The following is a 27,428-nucleotide window of genomic DNA, read 5'->3' on the forward strand; positions in this document are numbered from 1 at the left end:
TCCTCTGTCAAATGGGTTACCAGTGAGGCTTTCCCCCTCTCAATTCCACCCAGGGCTGTGTGGAGGAAGGAGTCAGAGCCTTCCACAGCCAGTGAAGGTGCGTGTCCGGCAAACTCCGAGCCGAGCCTAGAACCTGGAGCGACTATTGTGATTGTCGCTTGTGTGTGTGGCGAGTTCCAGCAGGGCGCTCTGCTTCAGGAGCAAATGCGGGGGGACGGCAGGGGGGAGGGGGAGGTTAGGCAGGTGGATGCACTCGGGCGGCGTCCCCAGGCGGCCCGGGGCAGCGGCGGCCTGGGCTTCCCGGAACCGCGGCGGAAGGCTGGTGCCGGGGCTGCGCGGCGGCCGGGGGCGGGGCCCGGGAGGGGCGGGGCCGGGCGGGGGCGGGGCCAGGCGGGCCGCGGCCGCTCGGAGGCCTGGGGTGATGCCGGCGCCCCGCCCCCGGGGGCGGGCCCGGGGAGTCTTAACGCGCCCCCGCGCGGCGCCGAGCCTCGGCCCCCGCCAGTCCCGCCGCAGCCGCCGCCCGTGCGTGTCCGCGTCCTGGTCCTGGTCCTCCGCATCCCCCCGCCGCCGGCCGCGCCATGGAGGGCTACCATAAGCCTGACCAGCAGAAGCTGCAGGCCCTGAAGGACACGGCCAACCGCCTGCGCATCAGCTCCATCCAGGCCACCACGGCGGCCGGCTCGGGGTGAGCGCGGGGCGCGGGCGGGAGGGCGGGAGGGCGCCGTTCCGGAGGCCGCGGCCGCTGCGGGCGCACCAGCACCGCCCGAGGGAGGGGCGCGGGGCGCGGGGCGCGGGCCGGTGGGGGGGACGCGCGCTCGCTCGGCTCGGCCCGGGCCGGAGGCGCCTTCCGCGGCGGCGCGCGCTCTCGGCCGGGCTTCCGTCCGCCGCGCCTCGGGCCTCGGGCCTCGGGCCTCGGGCCGCCCCGCCCCCCCGCCCCTCGCCGGGCGCGGGCTCCCCTGCTGCTCGGCGGCGCGGACCGGGCTCGGGAACCCCGGGCCGGGGGCACCCCCTGTGCGGGCGCCGCTGCCCGCCTCCCACCTGCGGATGCGGAGACCCAGGCCCCGGGTCGGAGTCCCTTGCCGAGGTGTCGCCGGGAGAGCCGCGTGGGAGCGCACGCCGCCCGGCCCGAGCGCGCCCGTTTTAATGCCTCGTTTTGCAGGAGGCTGGGCGGCCGGCCCTCCCGCCGCGCCTCCCACGGCCCCTCCCCTCCCGCCGCTCCGCGTTCACGTCCCTGCCCCCCGCGCCCCCGCCCGGGGTTGGGGTCCGAGCCTGCAGCCTGGCTGAGAGGGCGGGATGGGGGCGCGGGCAGGAAGGTGGCCATGTGCCTGCAGAAGGCAGGCACGCGGCGCGCGCAGGGGAGGGCTAAGATGTGACCTGCAGGAGGCGGGAGCAGCGGGAGGGCGGACTTGGAAGGCTCGGAGGACCGGGGGCCGAGGCCCGGCCCGGGCCAGCTGCCAGCTGCACTTTCCCCAAGGCAGGGGCGGGAGGCCCATCCCCCTACATTCTTTCCCGCCCGCCTTTCCGGCTCCGAAGGTGCAGAACGGCTGCTGCTGGTCCAGGGAGCCTCCTCTGAAGGTAGCGGGGCCTGTGGCAGTAACAGCCCCGAGCAGCTGGAGGCCTTCGCCGGGGTAGCTGGGAGGGCAGGCGGGCGAGTTGCTTCAGAGGCTGGTTCCCACTCTGTAAAATGGGAACAACTGTAGCCCCCATTCACTGGCGGTTGCAAGGATTCCAGCCCCTCCCTAGGGGCCTGGCCTGAGGCTTGGGAGACAGCACTGTGCTGGATTGATGAAGTGCTTTAGAGGGTTGGGTAGGGGGCGATTTCCAGGAATCTTTCCAACCGAGCTGTGTGCTTAGAACAATGACAAAATTCTAGCTTCTGGCCAGTGTCATACAGGATATGTTATTAAGGAGTAAATCTCTTTTGACTTTCAGGATGAGTACTCCCCTTTTGTGCCTTCAAGACACCCATTTCTCAGAAGAGATTAGACCTTTCTTGGCAGGTGGCTTCTCTCCCACCCCACTCCCATGCATGCTTTGGATCCATTATCTCTGTTCTGTGTCAGACTTACCCATTCTGTGTGGTGTCCCTTGCCTCGGCAGGGATTTGGCTTACTCTCAGCACCCCTCTCCTGTGTACTAGAGCTGTCTAGCCCCAGGCTCTTAGGGGATCCAGCTGGAGAGACTGCAGTTACCCACGTAGGTAGTGTTAACATATCTGAGCATCTTGCAGGGCTGCAGACAATTACAGGGTCACCAAGCACCCAAATAGGCATCCCTGGCACAACACAGAGCATCCTTTATTGCTAATATTGTCGTGTGCCTTTTGAGAATAACCGCTTAAGGGACATGCTATTGCATTGTCTGAGGCTGGGGTGTTCAGTAAGTTGCCCAAGCTGGTCATTGGTGGCTGGTTGTTCAGCACTGCCGAGCAAGGGGCTCGTGTTGATTGGAAGACTTCTGGGGCTGGCGGCCAGGGCCAGGCTGGAAAACAGAAGCTGGGAAGGGGATGACCAGGGATAGCGACGGCAGACGTTAGCCAGTCTGGAGGCACTTGGAGAGAAATGACATAACATCACAGCCGTGGGGAGCCTCCCAATTGTCTGTCGGGTGGGTGTCCTGACACTTTGTTAGATAATTGAAAACCCACAGGAAAAAAATACAGTATGTAGGCTGTTACACCCTGGTTTACATTGTAATGACTTTTGGGGGAACTCAACTGAGCTCACAAAGTATCAACTTGCCAAAAGAAAGCATGGAAGACTGATTTTTGTGTGTTTGCTAGCCTGTGAAGACACAGAAGAGACTTAGAGAAAACTTCTTTTTCAGAAGGAAGTAATGCTGCTATGCAACTCGTGTCACAAGAGGGATGTTTGAGGGTGTGTGCTGAGCTGGGTGTGCACAGAAGATGGTCCGGGAGGACTTGGGGTCAGGGCAGTGCTCTGGTCCCCAAATGTCCACCTTGAGGCCCGGGCCCAGTGTGGGCAGCAGCCACAGCTAAAGTAACCATCCCTTTGGGATGCCCCTTCTCTGGGGATCTGACACCTTGGTATCTTGGTGGCTCTCCCATTCCTGTGCCTGACCCTACGTTGTCAGTGGAGCTCCGTGGGCCCTGGGGGTGAGGACACTGGCCTCTGTGTCAGGGCAGCCGAGGGACAAAGCCCTCACAGAGAGCTCTTTGTGGAGACAGCAGCGACAATGGCCCGAACTTCTCCGGTATCCTGTCCCTCTATGTGCTGAGGAAACGGTGGCCTTGTCAGAAGTGGCCTGGCTGCTGAGGCTGGTGGTGAAGATTTTGTGGTCTCATTGACCAGGGCTTGGCTCTGGCCGTATCCAAACAGCTCTACGTGATATCTGAGGACACCTTCAGAATTAGGCCTGGATGGGGTGGGGGTTGTGCCTTTAGTGAGTCCCTAGGGCTCTGGCCACAGTGTTGGGGGGGGTCCTGGGGGTGTAATGTCTCTGGCTGGTAGGCACCTCACTCCAGCTCTTTTCTGAGCAGCTGTGCCCTTGTCAGAAAGGCCCTTCTTGGGAAGTTTCCCGGTCTTTAAAGGAGAGGTCCATAGATGAGTGGTTTTCACAGTGAATCACTCCCCAGTGGGACTGGGGGGAGTGGGATGTGCAGGCTCTGGGGTCCTGCCACCTGCAGTCATGGGCTTCACATCCTGGAGGTCCGTGTGACTTTGAAGTGGCTGGAAGTACAGTCCTGCTCCGCAGCTCTGGTATTCGGGGACTCTTTGGCTGAGTGCTCAGAGGGCCCCTTCATGGCCCAGGCTCCTTTGAATCTTTGGCCTCTTCTAGGCCCTGTCTCTGGGCGGAAACCTGCTGCCAGGGCTTCCTCCTCCTTTGGGGCTGCTTTCCACCCCAGCCTGGTGCTGACTGAGGCAAGAGTACAGCTCGTTGAGATTACCCCAGCTGCGTTGCCCAACTCGGTGTGAAAACATGAGGCTGTCCTAGAGTGACTCAGTTCTTTGCCTGAGTGACCTCTGAACTCAGCAGGGCTGGTGGTCAGTGTTTCTTGAAACTGGGAAACTGCTTAGGGTCTAGCTGAGATGTTTTCATGGTTTCTCATCAGCCCTGACTGTATCACGGCCCCTGTCATAGGTGCTGATCCCTGGACTTTGCTTCTTTAGGCAGGCCTGTGGTCACTAGAGTCTGGACCCACAAAACCCGGAACTTTCTTGTTGCCACAGACCACAGCTATCTGTGTGCCCGGAGCACTCTGAGGATTGGGACCTGCCCAGAGGTGGGTCCTTAGGCAGTCTCTGTGCTCTCATCCTGAAGGGTGAGGCAGTCTGTTCAGAGTTGGGGGTGGTGGTGCCGGTGCTTGTAGGGGCCAAGAAGTCCAGCAGCAGGTGGGTCTGGCCAACTGGAGCCTGCACTGTTGGAGCTTCTTGCCCAGAAGTTGCAATTGGAGCTTGAATGAATCTCTGAGGGCTGCACAGCTGGACAGGGGAATGTGGACATTTGAGAACTTCCTATGCTGGGTGCTCCCCACCTTTGATAAACAAATCTGCAACAGCTCTGTTGAGGTATAATATGCAAATCAGAACATTTTATGAGTACGGTTCAGTGGGTTTAGTAAACTTTGTAAATTTTTAAAAAATATTTTATTTATTTATTTGAGAGAGAAAGAGAGACTGAGCACAAGCTGGGGGAGGGGCAGAGGCAGAGGGAGAAGCAGACACCCTGCTGAGCAGGGAGCCCCACTCAATCCCAGGACCCTGAGATCATGACCTGAGCTGAAGGCTGACACTTAACTGACTGAGCCACCCAGGTGCCCCATAAACTTGGTAAATTAACAGTGATTTACAGTAAGTTTTAGTGAATTTACCTCATCCAATTTTTTTTTTTTTTTTAGAGATTTTATTTATTTATTCATAGACACAGAGAGAGAGGCAGAGACACAGACTGAGCGAGAGGGAGAAGCGGGCTCCATGCAGGGAGCCCAACGTGGGACTCGATCCCGGGTCTCCAGGATCACACCCCAGGCTGCAGGTGGCCCCAAATCGCTGCGCCACCGGGGCTGCCCTACCTCATCCAATTTTTAGGACACTTCATCACTCCTCAAAGTCCCTCGTGCTCATTTGGACTCATTCCCAGCTCCCAGGCAACCACTAATCTACTTTCTGTAAATCTAATTTTTCTGGACATTTCATATCAGTGGAATCCTACAGAATGAGATCTTTGGAGTCTGTCTTTTTTCACTTAGCATAATGTTTGGAAGGTCTCGCATATGGTAGCATGTGGCAGTACTTGATTATTTTTACTCCTGAATATTCCATTGTGTGGATATACCTCATTTTATCTGCTCATCAGTTTCTCTTAGCACTTTGGTTTTGTCCTTGCTTTTCTGATGGTAGGCTTTGCAACCTTGGGCAAGTCACTTCCCTTCTGTGGGCCTTAGTCGTTCCATCCTCAAAATGAGGAGGAAGTTAGGCTTAATCTCTGATACATTAAGTGTAAATACTGAATAACTGCCATTTTTCTGTACACTGTGCCAAGCTCTTTGCACATGTACTACCTCATTCGGTGAGGTTCTATTAGTATCTCCGTGTTTACTGAGGTTCAGAGAGGTCACATCCCTTGAATCTCAGAGCCAAGATACATCATTTGTTCATCTGTGCAGTTTGTGCCAGGTGCTGTTCAGGCCCGAGAATACAACAATGAAAAGGGTCAGAGTCCCTCTGTTCGTGGAGCTTGTGTTGCAGTAGGATAAACAGGCAGTAAATAAGCACTGTAATGTCCAGTGGTGATAAGTGTAAAATGAGGGGAAGTAGAGGTATTTATAGATAGTGTGGCAGGGGAGGGCTTCTCAGAGGACGTGGCATGGGGGTAAACAGTGGAAGAAACACTCTGAGGTCTGGAGTCAGAGTCTTTCCAGGCAGGAGGCAACTAGGGCAGTTCTGGGAAGAGAAAGAACAAGGACTGCTTCCAGGGTTCATTTCCACCCTGCATCCTGGGATTCCCTCCTGAGTATTTCTGTTTAAGTAAATATATACCTAAAAAAAGAGCATAAAAAATGCACATATGTTGTAGATAATACACCTCTATGTGTCTACTGCCAGGCTTAAGAACAAGAACATTACAGTGCTTTAAAACTCCTGGGTGTCACTCCTCCAGAAAGAGCTGCACTCTGAATTTTACATTTTCATTTCTTTGTTTTTCTTATTGTTTTATAACATTTTTATATCTCCATAAATAGGATGGTCTTCTCTGGTCTACAGATCCTTTGCAGTGCATTTTGCTTACCTGGTATATTAGTGAGGTAATGTTGGTGTTGGATGTGTATAGTTCACTCATTGTCCCTGTGCTGCATAGTATTCCGTTATACAGACGTAGTGTGATTAACCTATTCCACTGATGCGCGTGGGCGGCCTCCAGGTGTGGCCACCACAAACAATGCAAGGACAGCCTCTGAGTTTCCTGGAGTGCACATGAAGGGACGCAGGTGCACATTTTGCTGGGGGAGCATGTCTGGTAGTTGAGTCGCTGGGCCTTAGGGAATATGCATCTGCTGATTAGTTTCTTTGTAACAGTTAAAAGATTGTGTGGGCTTTCTATTTCTTCTTGAGTCAGTTTTAGTAAATTTTTTTTTTCCCTAGACATTTTTCTGTTTTGAAATTTATTTGCATCATGTGGTTTGCAGTATTGTATTCTCTATTAGGCCTCTTCTTCCTTTTCTGGTACTTGCTGTTCTCTTTTTCTGGATTCCACCTCATCAGAAGTTTACTAAATTTGTACTCCTATATTCTTTTTTTTTTTTTTTTTTAAGAGCTAATTCTTAGCCTTGACTTTTTTTTTGTATATTTGTCTCCTATTTCATGCATTTCTATTCTTTCCTTTTTTAAGATTTTATTTATTTATTTATTTATTTATTTATTTATTTATTTATTTGAGAGAGAGAGAGAGAATAAGCAGTGGGGAGTGACGGAGAGAGAGAGAGAGAAGAGCAGTTTCCCTGCTGAGCAGAGAGCTTGACATGGGGCTCGATCCCAGGACTCGTGGATCATGACCCAAGCTGAAGGCAGATGCTTAACTGATTGAGCCACCCCAAGTGCCCCCATGAATTTCTGTTATTTATTATCTTTCTACTGTCTGAGCTTACTCCCATTTTTCTAACCTTTGTTTCTTAGCTGTGGGTTTTCAACTCTTCTGATTTTTACTTTCTTTGTTGGGTACTTCTTTCTTTTTCACAGCAGGTTATTTCTGTTTATACTTTTACACACTGAGGTTTGCCCCAATGAAGCTGTTCTAGGTGCTTGGCCTCTCCGGTTTGTTCATCTGCTGAGAAGCCTTGTGTGTCCTTGCGATGCAGGCCCAACTTGAATATGGTGGGAGAGGGGTCACTTTGTGGGGGCTAGCAGCTGTATGTCTTGCTAACAGAGCAGCTTCGCCAGAGGGGTGAGGGGCCTTCTCTCTACTTTTCCTGCACAGAAACTGGTGAGCAGGTAAAATGTGTGCTAAGGGGAGGAGACGGGGAACACCTGGAAGAATGTGTCCTCTGCGTGGTGGGACCTTTGAGACACTTACGCCTTGCTCTAAGCAATTAGTGCCCCCTTCATAGATGAGCGAATTGGGACTGGAAGTGGACTGTTTGGGCCAGTGAAGGTTTTGGACAAACTTGTAGTCCCTGTGTGTCACAAAGAGTAAGACCTAAAGTACCCTAAAGCCTCCATGGCAGCCCCACCTCCCCACATCCATGGATGTGTCACAACAACGGAGGTGGGGCCTCCACCCACAGATGTCCCCCACGCCCCCCAGACAGGCCAGGGTTGCAGGGAAATCTCAAGCTCTGAAGCCACAGTCTCCATACACTTTCAGCCCTGACGTTCCTGTAGTAGGCTGAGCTTACAAGTAACCATCTCCTGTGTGCTCAGCACTCCACAGTTTACAGAGCTATGTCTCAGTCCTTGGCTAGTTTCTTCCCTGCTGCTTGCCCCTTGGTCTGCAGGGCATCTGGTCCCCACCGGCCCATGAGAAGTTGGAAGCACTGAGGAGTTTGGCATCTGGTCTTCTGGCAGATGGTGGTGGCCAGTGGTGACCTGGCGCTTCAGAAGCATTATCTTACTTGGCCTCCCAGCGCCCCCATATTTACAGATGGAGGAGCTGAGCCTCAGGGAGGTGAAGCACTTGTTCTGTATGTCTTTACTCTGTGGGTGTGAGGACAGGGCCAGCAGTGAGGCCAGGATGCAGGCTTTGGAGGGAATGACGTTGTAGGTGCACCCCTCACGGACCTGGCCGAGAAGGGGCGCTCTTCAACTTCTGATGTCTCTTCATGGCTGACCTTCTCCCTCCCATCATATCTGTCCTGCCCAGGCCTGGGCATGCTTCCACCACATGCAGAAAGGGCTTGTGCCACACCACTTATCCCTGATGCTTCCATGGGGGAATGTCACCCTGGGATTAGCAGGCAGGCCGGGCAGGTGGAGCTCCTGCCCTGGCTGCCTGCCTTGTCCACTGAGTGGCCTGGCCCAATCTCCATCCACCCCCTTCCCCAGCTTCTCAGCATGGTGTCATAACTCCTGAAACGGGATCCTCAGAGACCGGGTGCCCTGGGAGGTTGGGGGGGCAGGAGGTCAACCGGATTGGTGTTGACTGGGATGTCCTCCAGCTAAGTTCAGCATTAGGGATGAGGGAGGGGGGTCCCTGCCCAGCAGAGCAAGGTTTCCTATTTATGTCTCCTCACCTCCCTCTTTCAGGCTTAGTGTCTTTTTCCCCATGACCAGGAGTTCATAGAGATGGCTAAGTATAAGATGATTGTGTGCTGGGAATGTGGTACTAAACCAGCATGGACAGTTCTGGGTTTCTCTACTAATGTGTCTGTGCTGGGAGTGACTCACCCCTTAACCCAGTACGGGGAGCCAACTGGCAGGGGAGGAGGGAGGAGTGCGTGAACTCTAGGTGTTGCATGTGCCCTTGGGTTTGGCATTGGGCATGTTTCTGTGTCGGATCTCCGAGCAGCTCAGAGGGCTGCGCTAAGCTGCATGGAGCGGGTGGCTGGGAGGCATGTGCCCTGAGGCTGACATGTTCACGGAACTGTGGACCAGGGGGATGTTGGGGCCAGCCAGGAATTCCAGCATGTCCTGGCGCCTGGACTGGGTTCATCATGAGGGTCCTAAGAGACCCCAACAAGTCTCAGCTAAGGTGTAACCCTTGTGCTTTCTGTTATTTGTGTAAATTGTTACTTGTGAAGAACTGCGTTTCGCAGAGCAAAAAGCTAAAGAAAGGGGAAAGCCCTTGAGTGCCACCAACCACCACCACCACCACTCCAGGGCTGGAAAGGCAGCTTCTTGCTTTTGTCAGCAGCCGCCCCTCAGCCCTTGTCACAGGCAGAAAGGGTTTTCATTTTTTCATGATCAGGAGCCTTTGTGGAAGATGAGATAATATGTTTTGCCTTTTAAATTCTGCACAAAAGCTTGGTTCCTAATAGCTACACCAGCCTTTCCCATGCTAGTTGAAAAATGGCCAAGTAACCCAGTGATGCCTAGGGGAGCCCAAGGCCCCACTTACCCAACTTACCCAACTGCCAGCCCTATGTACTGAGGCTGCTGGGAGCTTTGTGGTCACTCCGTGAGCCTTCTCTCTTCCTTCCTGCCCATGGCCTAAGAGAACCAGCACCTCTGGGGGCCTGGGAAGGCGGGGTGCCCCTCACAAGTGGGTGAGGTCAGACATAGAGGGGTCGCTTCTCCCCAGCTGCTGAGTCCTTCTAGCTGCTTCTAGAAGCTGTGAGGTAAGAACTAGGCTCTACCCTCCAGCCTCAGCGCTGCCTTGAGGCCCAATCTCCTGGGTACACCTTCTTTCTTACTCTAGTCAAGCCCCAGAATTTTTCAGTTGCTGTGTCTCTCGGGGCCTGGGCTGTTGGGCCCGAGGAGGGTGTGACCCCATGCCACCAATAGTGGCATCCTTAAGACCCCATGCAGCCCTCCCAGGAGCAGGAGCATGTGGCTCTCTGATTAGTTAGGCCTGTGACTCCTTGGCACATGTACCCCCGGGGCCTGGGGTGAGCCCTGTAGCTCAGAGGCTCAGGGCCATGATGCGTGTGTCTCTCTCTCTCCTGGCCCACAGCCACCCCACGTCATGCTGCAGTGCCGCGGAGATCATGGCTGTCCTCTTTTTCCACACCATGCGCTACAAGCCCCAGGACCCTCGGAACCCACACAACGACCGCTTTGTGCTCTCCAAGGTAGGAGCCCAGCGTGCCACCCTCCACCTGGGCCAGGTGTCACATGGGCTCTGGAACGGTGAGAAGGTGCTGGCAGCGAGTGATCTCCGAGGGGACCTGCCCCTAGTAAGCCCGGCCCCCACCCGCCCTTTCTACCCACACTCCCTGACTGCCGGCCCAGCCCAGCCCTTGGCGTCTTACTCTGGGCTGACCCAGCTGATATACTTAAGCCAGGTTGAGACCTAAACAACTGAACTAGTTGAGGACAGTGAAAATGATCTGCTTGGGGTTATGCCCTGTTTCGAGTCACTAGGCTGGACTCAAGTCCAGCGCTGGGATACAGCTTTGTGGCCTGGTGCACGTGTCTTTCTCTGCCGGCGCCCCAGGGCCTGTGCTTGCTCCCTGAGGAGTGGCGGTGCACTGCAGCAGGGTCTGGGATGAGGCACCAGTCCCACCACTCAAGCATGAGAATCACAGCCACAAACCATGCCACGGACCCCTGAAATCCACCTGTAGCCAGGCCTGACCCTGTGGCCTCTGGGCTTCCAGGGCAGGCGTGAGAGCTTAGAAGTCTGTCCAAGTCTGCTCACATGCCAGAAACCAGGGATTAGGGCGGCCAGCTGCCTGCTGGGATTTTGGCATCGGCTGGCCTCACAGCTGTGCTCCCCCTGCACCTGTCCCAGGGCTTGTTCGGCCTTGTCTGTGGGATCTCTGGCTGGAGAAGGATGGAAGAGGGCTGTGGCCTTCACTCGCCACCTCAACTAGGCCCCACTTTCTGTGTGGCGGGAAAAGCCCCCAAGCATCGGCCTCCCAGCTGATGCCCCCTCCATCACTCATCCCCTGGACAGGGCCACGCGGCTCCTATCCTGTACGCCGTCTGGGCTGAGGCCGGCTTCCTGCCTGAGGAGGAGCTGCTGAACCTGAGGAAGATCACCTCTGACTTGGACGGGCACCCCGTCCCGGTAAGCACTCCCACCCCCACCCCCGCCCCTGCCCCTGCCAGAAGCAGCACAGGCTTCTGTCTCTACTTCCTGTTTTTCAAGGCATGTGGGAAGGGGAGGTGGGGTGCCCACTGAGAGCCTGAGGTGTCGAAAGCGGGGGAGGAAGTGAGTGTTTCCAGGGCACACTCTTCACCCCAAGCTGGTGCTTAAGGACAAGACCTTTTAAGGCCCCAGCCCAGGGGTCAGCTGCAGAGAAGACCTCTCCCCAGGCCCCACACACCCAGGCTCCCTGCCACCCCCAGGACCACCTTGGCCTCGTCCACACAGCTTGGGAGAAGAGGTTCACCATGAAGTGAGTTGGAGTCACAGCAAGATGTGGTGACACCCCAAAGAAGGGTCCCACCTTACTCCCCAGTGCTGGCCCCTGCAAGTGTTTGGAGTTTGTAGGTTTCCATGAAAACTCACTCCCCATCTGGGCACCCAGTAGAGCCAGATGTTTCATCAGTCTTGTCATGGATGGGTGTGAGGTGGGCCATGCGGGAGCCTGAGGTCACATGGCTCCCTTGTGAGTATTGCTGGGGTTTGTACCACACCCACAGTTACCGTTACTGGAGAGTGAGAACTCACACCCTGGGTGGAGGCTGCCCTGGTGCTGGGCCTTTGTGCACACCCAGCACCTGGATCAGTGGGGCCCCTGAGGCTGGGGACCTGGGAGGGTCATTGGGAAATGCTGCTGTGTCGTGTGTCCCGTGTGTCCCCCCCCCCCCCCCCCGCCCCCCGCGCGCGCTGTGAGTAACTGTGGCTCTCTCCTACGACAGAAACAAGCTTTCACTGATGTGGCCACTGGCTCCCTGGGCCAGGGCCTTGGGGCCGCTTGCGGGATGGCCTACACAGGCAAATACTTTGACAAAGCCAGGTAAGACTTCCACTCCCCAACCCTACGCTCGGGAGTTTTGGAAGGTGGCTACGCCTTAATCATTGCCCCTGGGTACCTCCTCTTGCAGTATGGGATAGAAGCTAAGTAATCCGCATGTGAGACTGTGACAGGCACCATTTTCAGATGAGGAAGTAGGCTCATAGGAGCAGAGGGACATACTCAGTGTCCCTTCCTAGTGACAGCAGGGCCAGGTGTGCACCTGGAGTCATTGGGCTGGTGAGTTCCTGTGGTGTCCTCAGGATCAGTGTCTGGACCCTAAAATCTCAGAAGGCTATGTTCCCATTGTCTGACGAAACACTCACATGCCCAGGCTCGAGCCACCTACCTTTATCTCAGGGAAGGAGATGATGTGTTCTGCAGGGTTCTGGGCATCCCTGAGCCCCACCTGTCAGCCAGAGAAGGGACAGACACTAGGGAGATGGACTTACAGGGAGGGGGCAGGTAGCCTGATCAGAGAGGTTTGCTGCTGCAGCACGGGGCAGTTTGGAAGAGAACCCCCTTGTGGCAGATCTCAGCCACAGGGCTGCGTGCTGTGGCCAGATTTGGGGTCATGACTGTGGGCCGCCTGAAGAGAGGGATGCTGCACTGCAGTGAGCACCTACTGTGTGCAGAGGAGGGGAGTCCTGAGACCCCTCTCCAGGAGGGGAGCTGAGGTTTTAAGGCTTTCCAGACCCTCTGGGGACCAAGCTCAGCTACACCAGAAGTGATTCACCATGAAGTGAAGAAAGGCACAAAGAATGGGATGTATGTTTAAGAGTATTTTATTTGGCACAGAACCAGAGATGTGAGTTAATTATTCCCTACAGATGCTTGAAATAATTCCCCGTGAAGGGTCATTTCCTGACCCTAACATAATGGAACAAGCCAGTGTAGGGAGAAGTTTAGCTGGGTTCCCAGCAGCCAGGGTTGGCTAAGGCTCAGGCCCTTGGACTGTACCTTGCAGCGAGGCGGAGGCAGGGGCGTGCAGGGACTTACCCTGCTCCCCGAGGTAGGGGCCCGATAGAGTCGCTCTGGCCTCCAGTCACGTCTCTCCCATCCATCAGCCAGGGAACATAGGTCAAGTTGGCTCTCTTTTATTTCTCTTTTAAATAATTTTGTTTGAATTACCGAATACCAGCTCTGTGTGAAAAATACGGAAACGCATTAAAAAGAAATGAAGGTTTTCCTGTTCTCAGCTGCCTCCCATTTGAATCTCACTTAACATATCCTATTTCATCCATGTTATTGTGAGAAGAAACTTACACCTTGTATTCTGTTCTTTAGAGAAATAGAAAAATCTAAACATTGTGTGTTTTCTCCCTTAACTGTCAAGAGCTAGTTTTAACGTTTGCATAATGCTTTTTCTGTTTTATGGGTATGCTGTAGCCCATGAGGCGTCCTGTTGTTGTGGGACAGTTGAGGTGCTTTTCAGACGCCTCTGGGGCACATGTTGGGGTCCCTTCTCTTCAGGGAAGCTCACGACTGGGCATCTGCAGCCCCCGCTCCAAATCCAGCAGCTTTAGTACAGAGCTTCTGCAGACCCCAGCGTCTCCTCGGGGTCGCACGCCCTCCTGGCTAAACCCAGAGGCTGTGCTCCACCCTTGGCCCCGGTCTGACTTCCACAGAAGAGGGTGTGGGGTTGGGAAGGCAGCTGTAGTGCTTTCCTGGAATCTCTTCCCAGGCAAATCAGATACCCTGCAGTCTCTCTGACCTTGGCGCCATTAGGTTACTTAATTCTGGGAGCTGCTGTCCCTCTCCTGGCCCCATGAGCCAGCTGCAACCCTCTGCAGCATCTCTGGGCTCCCCCCGCAGCCTGCCGAGGAGAGAGGAGACCAGCCTGGGGACAGGACACCGCGTCCGATAGGCCCCTACGAGTGTGGGTCCCGAGACCCAGCTCTTCGCCCAGGAACCTGTGGCGGAAGGCACCAGACAGAGGGAGGATGCAGGAGCCCCTGTCCCTGACCTGGCAGCTCACAGAAGCGCTGAGTCATGCTGATGACGCTGCCGTTGGCCGCCCGCCTCTTCCCCAGCTCCCCGGCCTTAGGCATGGAAGCCAGAGGCCCTGAAGCTGGAATAGTTCGGCTGCGGCCAGCTCCAGGGCTGTTGCCTGCCGCAGCGGCAGGACAGCTGTGTCCCCTCTGAGGCTGTCCAGGCACGAGCCTCACTCCCTGGGGCCACACAGCTGGACATGGCCCGGAAAGGGGAGGATCTTGCCTCTGCTCCATCTGTGTGTGTTCCTAGACAGCAAGGAGTGGACAGTGTGGGCTTAGGTGCTCAGACCAGTGTTTGATCCCCCACTCAGCTCTCCCCCTGCCGTGTGGCCTTTAGACAAGCCCCTTGGCGTTTGAGCCTGTTTTCTTGTCTGTGATTTGGAAGTAACAACTGTACTTAATTCAAGGCCAGGGCTGCTCAGCACAGAGGACCCCTGGGTGCCACGCAGTGGCCCATGGATGATGGGGTCATTGTGTCTAATACCCGTGGCCACTGCTCCTCAGCCACCCCCGTTCCCACCCCCCTGCCACCCATATCTCTGGGGTGGGGATCAGGGTCCCTGAACTGGTCTCCCCCACCTCTAGCCTCACTCTCCTGGGCTCTACCCTCCCTATGATTCAGAGGAGGCTCTGTTGACCAGTAACTTGCCCCAGACTCCGTCTTATTTTTACCAGGTCACACTGCCTTTGAAGCCATCATGGTTGCCTTGTTGACCCCAAGGGTAGAGAAAGGGCTGGGCCTAGCATGAATCTTGGAGTGAGAATCAGTCTTGGAAGAACCTTGGGGAGAGCCCATCTTATAGGCACTGTCCCCACCATGAGCCCGGTCCTGCATGTCCCCGTTAATACCCTTCTCTCACCTGGCAACTTACCCTGGGCTGCTCCTGGTGGCACACCTTGGCCTCCCCAGCCTGTTCCCAGGATTAGGTCCCCAGGGCTCCCTAGCACTCCCAGTTCCTACATGAGTGGAGTGAAGTAGACCCACCCCATGCCAGTGGCTCAAGCCCTGTCTCCCCACCGATAGTAGTCACTTGTCACCCCCAATGCTTGCTCATTTTCCTTGTGCCCTAATAACCTCTGTTCTCTGGATCTTATAGGCAGAACCCTGGATGTGGACCCAGGCTGGACAGTAGGGACCTGACTGCATGTGCTGCATGTCACGTGCAGCTGCTGCTCCGTTCCCCAGGCGGACAGGCTCTCTGGGAGGGACAGGCAGGGAGCACGGTGCCCTGGGTGAGAGGGGCTAGCCTCTGACCCACCTTCTTTCCACAGCTACCGCGTCTACTGCATGATGGGAGATGGGGAGCTGTCGGAGGGCTCCGTGTGGGAGGCCATGGCTTTTGCCAGCATCTACAAACTGGACAACCTGATTGCCATTCTTGACATCAACCGCCTGGGCCAGAGCGACCCCACCCCACTGCAACACCAGGTGGACGTCTACCAGAAGCGTTGTGAGTCCTTCGGGTAAGTTTGGGGCTGTGGCCCGAGCACCCTCCCAGCGTAGGAGCCATCCAAGCTGGAATCTTTTCAGGTTTGGAGGTCAGAGTCAGCCAGAGGCCAAGCCTCATCAAAAAAAAGTGTCTGTTCTGCAGCGTTTAGCTCATAATTTCACACTTAAAGTGGCAACCCAGGCTGCCAGCCTGGAGCTGTGGGCTGAGGCCCAGTGCTAGTGAATTCCTTTACTGGTGAGGTGGTGGGACATGATAGTTGTCAGAGCCTCCATGTAATGTGACTGCGCACATCCTCATTTTGTTCTTAGCTGAGGTGGGATGAGTGGCGCAGTGTGAGCGGGGCCTGCTTGGTGAGGCTAAGGGACATGTAGCTCTTGAGGGGTTTGAGCATTGGTTTTGGGGTCACATGTTACCAAGCAGGGAGGTCATCTGGATGGGTGTTAGCCAGAGGGGCCCTCCCCTCAGTGTCCTTCTCCTACCCCCAAATAAAAGCCGAGCTGCAACTGGGGCAGCAACCCCAGGGCCCTCACACTCAGCCTCAGCTGAGGAGACTGGATGACAGGCCTCCAGGCCCACCCTTTGTAGATGAGTCGGCCTAGAGAAGGCCAAGGTGGGCTTGCAGTCCCTGGTTACACAGCAGCCATGGTTTGGTATTTCTGATGACTGACCTAAGAGAGAGAGAGCAAACTGTCAGAGGAGAAAACTAGGCCACCAAGTGTCCCAAGAGCCTCCTTAAGCTTCACTGGCTGGGGACTTGGCGCATAACCCTGGCAGTGTCCCTGGATCTATAACCTGCATCCTGACGTCCTTGTCACGTGACGTTGGGCAGGTTATTCCATCTATAGCGTCTGTCTCAGGGCCTGGCCCCAGGGCTTGTGCTGAGGCTTCAGGGGGTTCACATGTGTTGTGCTTGGCCCGGTGCCTGCACAGAGTTGAGCGCTCAGGACATGTTAGCTCTTACTGTATTACCATTAATTTGACAAGAGTCCCAGAAAAGGCTGCCTTAAAGAGAAAGATTTGCTTGCCGAGGCTGCTTCCGAATTCTGTTTGGCAGCTTGACTCGTCTGTGTCTTATTGATTGAGCCAGCAAGAGAGAGAGAGAGAGAGAGAGAGAGTGAGAGAGTGCAAGTGGTGGAGGGGGGACAGAGGGGGAGGGGGAAGCAGGCTCCATGCAGGGTCCTGGGATCATGACCTGAAGCCGAAAGCAGACACTTAGCCAACTGAGCCACCCAGGCATCCTGGCTTATTTGATAAATATTTCCAATACCACAGCCAGCATCTGTGGAGTGACCAGTGGTGTTCCTTAAACAAAAATTGGGCCAATGGGATTCCTGGGTGGCTTAGTGGTTTAGCACCTGCCTTCAGTCCAGGGTGTGATCCTGGAGTCCCGGGATCGAGTCCCCATATCGGGCTGCCTGCATGGAGCCTGCTTCTCCCTCTGCCTGTGTCTCTGTCTCTCTCTCTCTCTATGTCTCTCACGAATAAATAAGATCTTTAAAAAAAAAAAAAATTGGGCCAAAACATTTTGAAGAATCAAACAGCAGATAGAATGCAGACCCAGGGCATTGTCCCCAGTGCAGCTCTTGGGAAATAAGTAGATTTCAGGAAACCAGTACATCAGGCACAAAAGAGAAAATAAATAAACCAAGCTTTGAATTACTGAAGAAAGAGGAAGAAAAACTGTTTGGGGGCAATTCAGAAGAAGTAAAATAACGTAAAAAGGATAAAGACAGGGACAACTGGGTGGCTCAACGGTTGAGCCGCTGCCTTTGGCCCAGGGCATGATCCTAGAGTCCTGGGATTGAGTCCCACATCAGGCTTCCTGCATGGAGCCTGCTTTTCCCTCTGTGTCTCTCATGAATAAATAAATAAAATCTTTATTTTTTATTTTATTTTATTTTTTAAAAGATTTTATTTATTTATTCATGATAGTCACACAGAGAGAGAGAGGCAGAGACACAGGCAGAGGGAGAAGCAGGCTCCATGCAGGGAGTCCGACGTGGGATTCGATCCCGGGTCTCCAGGATCGTGCCCCAGGCCAAAGGCAAGCACCAAACCGCTGCGCCGCCCAGGGATCCCTAAAATCTTTCTTTAAAAAAAAAAAAAAAAAAAGGATAAAGACAAGAGAAAATAAAACCAAAGGTGGAAACAAACTCTTTAGCCTTTCCCAGACAGCAGCCGTGCAGCAGAGCGAGGGCAGCCTTTCCCCAGGGGCCCCTGACGCTCACTGTTGCCTCTGTCCGCAGCTGGCACGCCGTCATCGTGGACGGACACAGCGTGGAAGAGCTGTGCAAGGCCTTCGGCCAGGCCAAGCACCAGCCAACGGCCATCATCGCCAAGACCTTCAAGGGGCGGGGGATCCCAGGTCTGTCTGCATCACACCCCACCCCACCCCACCCCACCCCTGCGCTTGGTCCCCATGGCCAACTGAGGCAGTGTGGGTTTCCATCGGGGGACATGTTTCTGCAGTCTTGTGTCTGGGGATGCATCAGGCCTTTGCTACCTTAAACCAGGTGCAATGGGCTGGGGAAGGAGAAGCAGGAGACACCATGCTCTGTGAGGGAACTCAGTGATCAGCATGGCTGAACCAAGATTGGAGACTGGGTCAGGTGGGGGGTTGGGGGGGCCTTCGGGAGAACCTGCGGGTCAGGAGAAAGGACCGGTCCCCCATACCCTTGGTGTCCTCTGCACAGCGTCCTCTGCTGCAGAGTCCAGAGAACCTGGGAAAACTGGGTTCTCCCTCAAGAGGATACCCTGCACACAGTGGTGAAGTGCTTCCAGGGTCCTCTGGCAGAGAGCATGGCAGGGTCTAGAAGGTGGTTCCTGACTGGGCCTGAGGCCCTGCAGGTGTAAGCTGCTCCCTGACACTCAGGCCCCTTGGGCTCCAAACCCCTGGGGCTGAGGCAGCCCTAGCCCCTGTTAGACATGGGAAAACGTGGCTAGAAGTGGTTGAGAACTTGCCCGGGGACATGGGGCCTGACTACAGACCATGGGCCAGCTTCTCTGTGCCACATGCCCTGGTTACCCACCTGCCCGTGTGGACTTAAGGCAAATGAAGAGAAGCACTGGTGTGTGGGGGAAGGTGCATGGCTCTGGGGCCTTCAGGGAGGGGATGGACATTGAGGAGAGGACTTTGGGGTATTGACACCACCTCAATGCTGCTGCCTGGCTCGGATCCCTCAGGTGTTAGCGCCAAGTGGGATCTGGAAACCTCAGAGGTTTTGGGAGTTTCTGGGGGCCTAGAGGGAGACTGGATGCTGTGTCAGAGAAGTCAGTCCCTGGGTTTAGGTGACCTAGGAGGAGGGGACTCTTGGTCCCCGCATAGCAAGTCAGCATGGTGAGGGATGCACCTGGGTGCCATTCTGCTGCACACCAGTGCATTGGGTGACCTAGATAATTCTCAGCCTGCTCTGGGCCTCAGCCTCCCCTCTAATGGCCAGAACCCATTCAACAAACTGAACAGAATTGCTGAGCAGATCCTTCCCTGCAGCTGGGGAGGTGGTGCAGAGGCCCATGCATGCTTCCCTCCCCACTTGCTTGTCAGCTAGCTCCTGGAGAACTGGCAGCTATTCAGTAGGTGCCAGGCATGTGGACTCCTGGTCACCATGACCCTCCTTTCCCAACCCCTGTGGCATCCAGCATGGAGCTCTGCCTCACATCATTCCTGCCCTGTGTTTTTCCCTTCAGGGGGGCCTCCTGGCCTGCCCTCACCTGTTGGAGACTCAGCCCCACAGAGCAGCTTCCTGCTCCTCAGGAGCTATGGTCTTACTGGGCCCTCTGCCCTCCCCCGTCATACCCACAGGGATCGAGGATAAGGATGGTTGGCATGGGAAGCCCCTCCCCAAAAACATGGCTGATCAGATTGTCCAGGAAATATACAACCAGATCCAGAGCCAAAAGAAGATCCTCGTGACTCCCCCACAAGAGGATGCCCCTTCTGTGAACATTACCAACATCCGCATGCCAAGCCCACCCAGCTATAAAGTTGGGGACAAGGTACAGAGTTGGCCTTTGCTTTTCAGGTCTGGCTGGGGTGGCTATGATTCTCTGGTTCCCTGAGGCTGGGGCTGAGATGTGTCTCTGGGGGGCTGGGAAAGGGAGATAGGGGAGATTAGTTCAGGGTGAGGAGGAATCCTGAGGTGTTGATCCTGCCATCTCCATGAGGACAACCAACTCTGAAATTACTTACCTGCAGAGGCTCAGAGAGGTCCAGAGACTTACCCACAGTCACACAGCAAGCTACTGGCAGCACTGGGATCAAAGCCCATGCACCTGAGTCCCCCCATCTCTGGCCCTTCAGCCTGAGTCCCTAGGTCTGAGCTCAAGACTCCCCCGTGTCTGGTCTAGCAGAGCCTAGGCCCTGTCCTGCTCTAGGCCCTTCCCCATGTGAACCCACACTGGGCTTCCTGACTCCCAGGTCCTCTGTGTTCCTGTGCAGAGTGGGGTAAGTTCACAGACCTCTGTCACAGGGGTAGGGAAATTGGGGGTGCTAGAACACCCTCTGCCCCTCAGATGGCTCACAGATGGGCTGGGACCAACGGGCTGCAGGGACTTTGGAGACATTGAGTGTAGAAGTTCTCATTGGTAACCTTACAGAAGTTAAATTTCCACAGGACTGTGTGTTGTTGAGCTTCCTTTTTCTGCCCCTTTTCCTCCCTAAAAGCTGTGGCCTCCAGGGGCTGAGCCAGGCTTCAGGCCCCATGCCCACCCCAGTGCTCAGAGCCCGCTTGCTCTCCTCCCCACAGATAGCCACCCGCAAGGCCTACGGACAGGCCCTGGCCAAGCTGGGCCGCGCCCATGATCGCATCATCGCCCTGGATGGGGACACCAAGAATTCCACCTTCTCAGAGATCTTCAGAAAGGAGCACCCAGACCGCTTCATTGAGTGCTACATTGCTGAGCAGAACATGGTGGGTGCCAGGGGTGGGCAGGTGGGTGCCAGTGCCAGACACAGGGCTGAGGTCCTCTTGCTCCTTTGGGCAGCTGTGTTGGCAATGCCAGGTGTCTGCTGGAGGCCAGCCCAGGGAGACCACAGGAGCAGCTAGGAGCCAGCTTTGGCCTCCAGTAACTGCAGTGGCGAGGGAGACGAATGTATGTGAGCTGTGCAGGTGCAAATGTACTGGATGCGTACAGACAGGAGCGCTAAATGGGCTGCAGGTGCACATAGGAAAGGCTGTCTGTAGGCCGTGTGTGGTGGAATGGCTGTCTCTTGGGGAAACCGGCCTTCTAGGCGGTAGGGCAAGCGCAGTCCCAAGGAGAACATGAGGGGCCTAGCAGCCATGGTCCTCTCGCCAAGGAGCCCAGCCTGGCCTGCGGGCACCTAACAGTGGGGAGCTTCGTCTGAAGGTCACTGGTTCTACCTTATCCAAAGTTCTTTCTCCAGATGAACTTGAAGCTGTCTCTCTGGGGCTTCTAGGCTTGCCAGCTAGAGGATCCAGACTAAACTGGCACGGGGGATCCCTGGGTGGCGCAGCGGTTTGGCGCCTGCCCTTGGCCCAGGGCGCGATCCTAGAGACCCGGGATCGAATCCCACATCGGGCTCCCGGTGCATGGAGCCTGCTTCTCCCTCTGCCTGTGTCTCTGCCTCTCTCTCTCTCTCTGTATGACTATCATAAATAAATAAAAAATATTAAAAAAATAAAAATAAAAAACAATAAACTGGCACGGTATACGGGCTGGGGAGGCCCCAGGTGCTGGAGCACGAGGGCTCACATCGGGTGACAGGTTCAAGATTTATTTATTCGTGAGAGACACAGAGAGAGGCAGAGACACAGGAAGAAGCAGGGTCCATGCAGGGAGCCCGATGCAGGACTCGATCCTGGGATTGAGATTACGCCCTGAGCTGAAGGCAGGCACTCAGCTGCTGAGCCACCCAGGGGTCCCAAAGATTTTATTTTTTATTTTTTATTTTTTTATTTACTTGGAAGAGAGAGTGAGAGCACAAGCAGAGGCAAGGGAGAAGCAGGCTCCCCACCAACCAAGGAGCCCACCTTGGGGCTCGATCCTACAACCCCAAGATTGTGACCTGAGCTGAAAGCAGACACTTAACCAGCTGAACCACCCAGGTGCCCCTTGCCTAGGAAGATAATTTTAAGAGAATTTTTGAAGTGGTTATTTCAAGTCCAGTGAGTTCAATATTCAGAAAAGCTGTGGAATCCATGGGTACATAAGAATCTCTTACATGGGAAGAGGAGAATCCGGTCACTAGGATGACTGGATCCTCCAACTGTCAAGAGAGGTGTGAGCTTCTGGACTCCCTGGCTGCCCTCTCGCTCTTCTTCAGGGCTGACACTATCGCTGTCCCCCAGGTCAGTGTCGCGGTGGGCTGTGCCACACGCAACAGGACGGTGCCCTTCTGCAGCGCTTTTGGTGCCTTCTTCACACGGGCCTTTGATCAGATTCGCATGGCTGCCATCTCCGAGAGCAACATCAACTTCTGTGGCTCCCACTGTGGTGTGTCCATTGGTGAGTTGAATGGGGCCAGGACACTTGCACCTGTACTTCTCTGGATTTCTGGACCAGGAGGTTGTAGGGAGTGGGGGCAGGATTCCTTTCCATAGGTGGGGGGCTCACTTCTGCTCTATCTATTCTCTCCCACACCCCAGGGGAAGATGGGCCGTCTCAGATGGCTCTGGAAGATCTGGCCATGTTTCGGTCCATCCCCACTGCTACGATCTTTTACCCAAGTGACGGGGTGTCTACAGAGAAGGCGGTGGAATTAGCAGCCAATACGAAGGTTGGTCACATGGCTGTTTGCGATGTGGGGGTGGGAGGTCAGCATGCCAGTGCAGAGCTGGTTCTTTACTGCCCCACAGTGGTGTCTCCTGACCACGCCACTGGTGTTTGTAGCTTGTGGAAGTGAGACCAGGAAAAACAAAACACCTATTGCCCTTTCTGCTGGGTGGCAGACACTGCGGACCGGTCACTGTACTCTCCCCACTGAGAATCCTGGCAGCCCCTGCCTATCTGGCTGTTGACCCCTGTCTCCTCCCCAAGTTGGGCTCTCCGAGACCAAGAATGTGCTGAGTAACGTGGTCTGGACCAAGAGCCCCAGTGCCGTAGACCAGAGGGTCCTGTGGGTCCCCTTCCTCTGCCAGACGCACTCTGCGGGGAGCAGCCCCACTTAGAGACCAGCCTTCATGGAAGAAGAGCTGTTTTCCATGTGAGGCTTGGGGCTGGCAAAGCCGCTGGGCTGCTCTCACCCCAGAAAGTGTCTGGAGAGGTGCACGCCAGAGAGGACAAGACAGTCCCTTTTCCTGCTGGGGAGGGGTGGGCTGTGGGGACAGTGGGGTGGAAGTTTGTGGGTAAGGAGTAGTGGCCCTTCTACAAAGAATCCGCTCCCCAAGGTTGCCCATGCATGCCACATCCTGTCATCCTTTGTCATTCTGTTTCATTCTAGGGCATCTGCTTCATCCGGACCAGCCGCCCAGAAAACGCCATCATCTATAACAACAATGAGGATTTCCAAATCAAACAAGCCAAGGTCAGTGCCTCTCATGCCCCAGTGAGACCCCAAAGCCAGGGCCCACCCACCCCAGGCCACCAGTCTCTGAACCTCATTGGCTCCGGTGTCATCTCCAGGTGGTCCTGAAGAGCAAGGATGACCAGGTGACTGTGATTGGGGCCGGAGTGACCCTACATGAGGCCTTGGCTGCTGCTGAACTGCTGAAGAAAGGTAAGGAGGGATTCCAGCAAGTCTTTTTTTTTTTTTTTTCCCAGCAAGTCTTAGATCAGCTGCTGATGGCATATGAGGTCTTGGGGGTGAGAAGGAATTTCATCCAATTAAATGATAGTAATGAAAGCCACTTTTTTTTTTTTTTTTTTTTTTTTAAGTAGGCTCTATGGAGCCCAACACAGGGCTTGAACTCAGGACTCTGAGATCAAGAGTCAGACACTTAACTGACTGAGCCATTCAGGCAACCCATAAAAACCATCCTTTGAGCCCTTAAGACTGTGTGGTGGGCATGATGCTAAGTGCCGGGGCTGCAGTGGCCTTAGGTCCTGCCCCCCGGCCCTGGAGTTGAGGTGCCCTAGCACGGTGGTCAGGTCACGGGTTGTAGAGCCTGCTGATAGGCCTGAATCACCACTTAGTAGGGCACTGGTCAAGTTACTCAGCATTACCATGCCTCCGTCTCCCCATCCATAAAATGGAGGTACTGTCACTGTCCCTCCCGGTGGGACTGTCCTGAGAATTTAATAAGTGTGACCTAGCATTATCATGATCATCATTACAGGTTCACAGATGTTAGCTGCTGACAGTCGGGGAGACAGCGTAGCCGTGCTGAGCAGGAAGCAGGCACATGGGGGTGTCCTTAGGAAAGTGACCTCAGGTGGGAGGAGGAACTGATAAGCAGAGAGGCCCCGGGCAGAAGGAATGGCGTGTATGGAGCTCCGGGGAGCTGGAGAGAAGCGGGGGGGAGGGCTTGACGGTTCTGCTGGGTCCTCGCATGACCTGGCGCCTGTGCCTGCAGCCGCGGCTCCTGTCCCCTCCCCTCTTAAGCCCTGGCGCAGCCTCACATCAGACGCTTGGAACTGTCCTCCGGCTTCCCCTGTGTCTTCAAAGGCATCTGGGAGGATGAAGCAAAGCCGTGCGGGCCCCGGCCCCGCCACTCAGTGTTTTTTGGTGGTCCCCAGGCTGAGGGTCTCTGGCCCCGGATGTGAGGAAAGAGAAAGAGGTGCTTCTCTTCCCTGAGACCAGACGCATCTAAGGGGGTGGAGGATGCCAGAGGACGTGAGTGCCACAGATAAGCAGAGAAGGGGGGAAGCCACTGGGGAGGTGGCAGACACGAGATGATAGGAACAGAGGGACAGATGGTCTCCCCAGAATAGGGACAGGCCTAGGCGAAAACTGTTAGGACCCCACGAGCGACCCTCACCCTTCAAAGGGCACACCCACAGCACCCCGTGCATTCCCCTCGGCCACGCCCCTGGGTTTTCTCCCCTCACAGAGAAGATCAACATTCGTGTGTTGGACCCCTTCACCATCAAGCCCCTGGACAGAAATCTCATTCTCGAAAGCGCCCGTGCGACCAAGGGCAGGATCGTCACCGTGGAGGACCATTACTATGAAGGTAACAGGCCCTGGGTCAGGGAAGGGCCGCAGAGGGCTGGACGTCCCTCCTTCATCCCGCCCCAGGGTGGCAGCCGGGACTCAGCCTCCTGTTGGCCGCAGGCGTGGCCGGGGACCCGGCAGGCTTGGCTGCTAGGATGGCTCCTTGGAGCCCCTCCCACCCAGGGCACACAGGAGGATCCTGACTTTGCTTGAGAGGAGGAAGGGTGGCCTACATCCCTGATAGAGTTGGGCATTGAGCCTGTTGTGAGGAATCAAGCTGGGACAGCAGTGAGGTTGAGTTGATATGTCCTATGTAACAGAATTTCTGTCTTCCCGGGTCCTTCGCCAGGCAGCCCTCCACAAGCACACAGCACCCCTCCTCCAGGGCAGGCTTTCCACCAGGGAGAGATGGGCGTAGACTGGGGTCAAGGACAGATGCTCATTCATCTGGGGCAGCTGCCCAGAGGATGGTGTTAAACGTGATTCAGAGACCACATTTGGGCTGAGGAAGAAACATGGTGGTGATGGGTGGATGGTGTCTGCTCCGGCTGCCGGCCTGAGGGAGGGTGGTGTACGTGCTGGCTCTGTCGTCCTCGGGGAAGGGAAGTGCTGGGATAGGCAAAGGGCCGAGGAGCAGGCCCTCCCCCATGGCCCACCCTGAGACCACATCGCCTGACTACCCCCCCCCCCCCCCCGCCTTTCCTTTACCAGGTGGCATAGGTGAGGCAGTGTCCTCTGCCTTGGTGGGTGAGCCTGGCATCACCGTCTCCCGCCTTGCAGTTGGCGAGGTACCAAGAAGCGGGAAGCCAGCTGAGCTGCTGAAGATGTTTGGCATTGACAGGGACGCCATCGCACAAGCTGTGAGGGACCTTGTCGCCAAGGCCTAGGGAGGGTAGGGGGTGTGAGGTAGGGATTCTACACATTCCTGAAATTCTGGCAAAGGTGCTCAAAGATGTATGGAATGGAGTGATAAAATATATGTTTTAAGAAAAATGAATCGGCCCTCAAGTGTTTATTTGACATGAATGCAGCCAGTGCTGGTAGAGGCAGAGAGAAGACATCGGGTCTTGTGCAGTCACCTCCCCTGGGCCCACATCTGCCCTTAACCACCGGAACTGCTGCTCTCGAGCCACCAGGTGACGTCGTACTGCAGCCTGCCTTACAGCCCAGAGGCTGAAACCCAGTCTCACCTCACCCTCCCCCGCTGGCCCCAGGGAGGCTAGGGAGCAGCCTGACTGTCCGGAGTGCCACCTCACCTTCCTTACGACCCCACGGCCCTGTGGGCAGAGGTCTCCTTGGGTAGGGAAATGTATTTCCTCCTCTCCATGCTCCCCAGGCTCCTCCCCAGCTCCTCCCCATGCCCCCTTCACCTCAGAGAAGCAGGGAAACGGCAGTCCCCACCCTGGGGAAGGTGACCCTCCCTTAGGTTGGCATCAGAGCGGCAGCACCACAAACCAGAAGTTCTCAACCTCAAGTGCAGAACTGCCTACCTTCAATTTGTTAAAATGCATGTTCCGGGCAGCCCGGGTGGCTCAGTGCTTTAGTGCCATCTTCAGCCCAGGGCGTGATCCTGGAGACCTGGGATCTAGTCCCACGTTGGGCTCCCTGCATGGAGCCTGCTTTTCTCTCTGCTTGTGCCTCTGCCCCCTTCTCTCTCTCTGTCTTTCTCCTACACCCCCATGTCTCTCATGAATAAATAACATCTTTAAAATAAAATAAAAATGCAGGTTCCCAGGCCTTGCCTCTGGCACCTGGAATTCCATTTGTCAGTTGGCCCAAGAACATCTGTGGTCCAGACACAAGCTCCAGCCCCAACCAACCGCCTGCTGGGCCGCTCTCTCCTGTGACCACAGGATTACAGCTCCCTCTACTGGCCGAGCTCTGCTGGCGGAGGCCTTGCTTGTGGTTAGAGGCACAGAACGTGGCCAGAGTCTGACAAAGGCTGGGGAAAGAGGACTGAATGCTCCTGGCCACCCGTGGGGGCCCCAGGAAATCCTCAGAGCCCTTGGGGAGGAGAGACGCATTTGTTGACCTGTCTGCCCGCACAACAATCTGGCCCCACGATATGAACCAGTCAAACCTGCAGCTGGCCAACAGCCACTCACAGCTACCGCACCTGGTTTGGCTGCACTGGGGGTTGTGTGCCGGCCTTGAACAACACCAGGAGGAACTAAGAGCAGGGGTGGCGAGGTGGCCTGGGCCGGCGTCTCTTCCACCTCCGGGCCAGGGCTTCCCGGGCTGCTGGCAGCAGCTGGATGTGACCCACACTAGGCAGGGAGGTCAAGGTAAGCAGCAGGCAGGCCGTGGGTGCCCGGTGCCACAGAAGGCCCACGTGGGGCTAGGGGGAGCAGTCAAGCCCTCTCTTCTTGCATGAGAAAGTGTGGGAGAGGGGAGGGCAGTTCTCAGCCAGGGCTCAGGGTCCTGACCCAATCCTAATACCCTTTCTTGTATAATCCCAGGTAAAAAACAACAGTAAAACAGAACAAGGAAATCCACAAAGGTCTGCAGGCCCAGCGCCGCAAGGGAGAGCTGGGGCGGGTGTGCCACCTGGTGGCCAAGCCTGGTACCTCGGCGTCTGGTCTGGCTTCGAAGCCGGGCTCGGCCCTGGGCTCCACACGCCAAGGACACAGACTCCAGAAGCTCAGGCTCTACCTGCAGCAGCCCAGGCCTTGGGATGGAAGTCACACGGAATAGAAATCACCCATTTCCATGCACAATTCAGTGGCTCTTAGCACATGGACAGAGTTGGGTGATCATTACCACAACGGATCCAGAACATTTCCATCCCGAAAGAAACTCCGTGCCCTTACCAGCCAGCCAGCTCCACATCCCCTTCCTCGATTCCTGGCAACTCTCGCCAGCTGTGTCTATCAGTTTGCCAGTTCTGGACGTTTCACATAAACACAATAATATAC

General features: G+C 55.6%; 1 protein-coding gene across 3 annotated transcripts; it reads left to right on the forward strand.

Annotated features, from left to right (window-relative positions):
• The first annotated feature begins 471 nt into the window (after positions 1-471).
• TKT (transketolase) lies at positions 472-27,428 on the forward strand. 3 transcript variants are annotated; one of them, XR_013357853.1, is made up of 15 exons: positions 472-685; positions 10,066-10,183; positions 11,011-11,124; positions 11,922-12,019; positions 15,283-15,474; positions 17,708-17,826; positions 19,264-19,457; positions 20,207-20,371; positions 21,770-21,926; positions 22,067-22,197; positions 22,861-22,944; positions 23,043-23,136; positions 24,410-24,532; positions 25,225-26,798; positions 26,973-27,428. XR_013357853.1 is itself a non-coding variant. In XM_077858544.1 (14 exons), exons 1-14 carry the CDS (start codon positions 579-581, stop codon positions 25,398-25,400), a joined length of 1,872 nt encoding a protein of 623 aa, XP_077714670.1. In that variant the 5' UTR covers positions 472-578; the 3' UTR covers positions 25,401-26,802. The 3 variants fall into 3 exon arrangements, 1 of the variants encoding a protein (XP_077714670.1); XR_013357854.1 differs by lacking the exon at positions 472-685 and adding an exon at positions 8,724-8,746; XM_077858544.1 differs by lacking the exon at positions 26,973-27,428 and having other exon boundaries at positions 25,225-26,802.

The sequence above is a fragment of the Canis aureus genome, chromosome 19 (genome assembly GCF_053574225.1).
Source record: "Canis aureus isolate CA01 chromosome 19, VMU_Caureus_v.1.0, whole genome shotgun sequence".
NCBI classification, from domain to species: Eukaryota; Metazoa; Chordata; class Mammalia; order Carnivora; family Canidae; genus Canis; species Canis aureus.

What these genes read in the sequence shown, in the direction of transcription:
- TKT (XM_077858544.1), top strand. Translation starts at nt 579, where the DNA reads ATGGAGGGCTACCATAAGCCTGACCAGCAGAAGCTGCAGGCCCTGAAG. An exon ending in AAGCGTTGTGAGTCCTTCGG is followed by an intron (nt 15,475 to 17,707) that starts GTAAGTTTGGGG and finishes CTCTGTCCGCAG; the next exon opens with CTGGCACGCCGTCATCGTGG. An exon ending in ACATTGCTGAGCAGAACATG is followed by an intron (nt 20,372 to 21,769) that starts GTGGGTGCCAGG and finishes GCTGTCCCCCAG; the next exon opens with GTCAGTGTCGCGGTGGGCTG.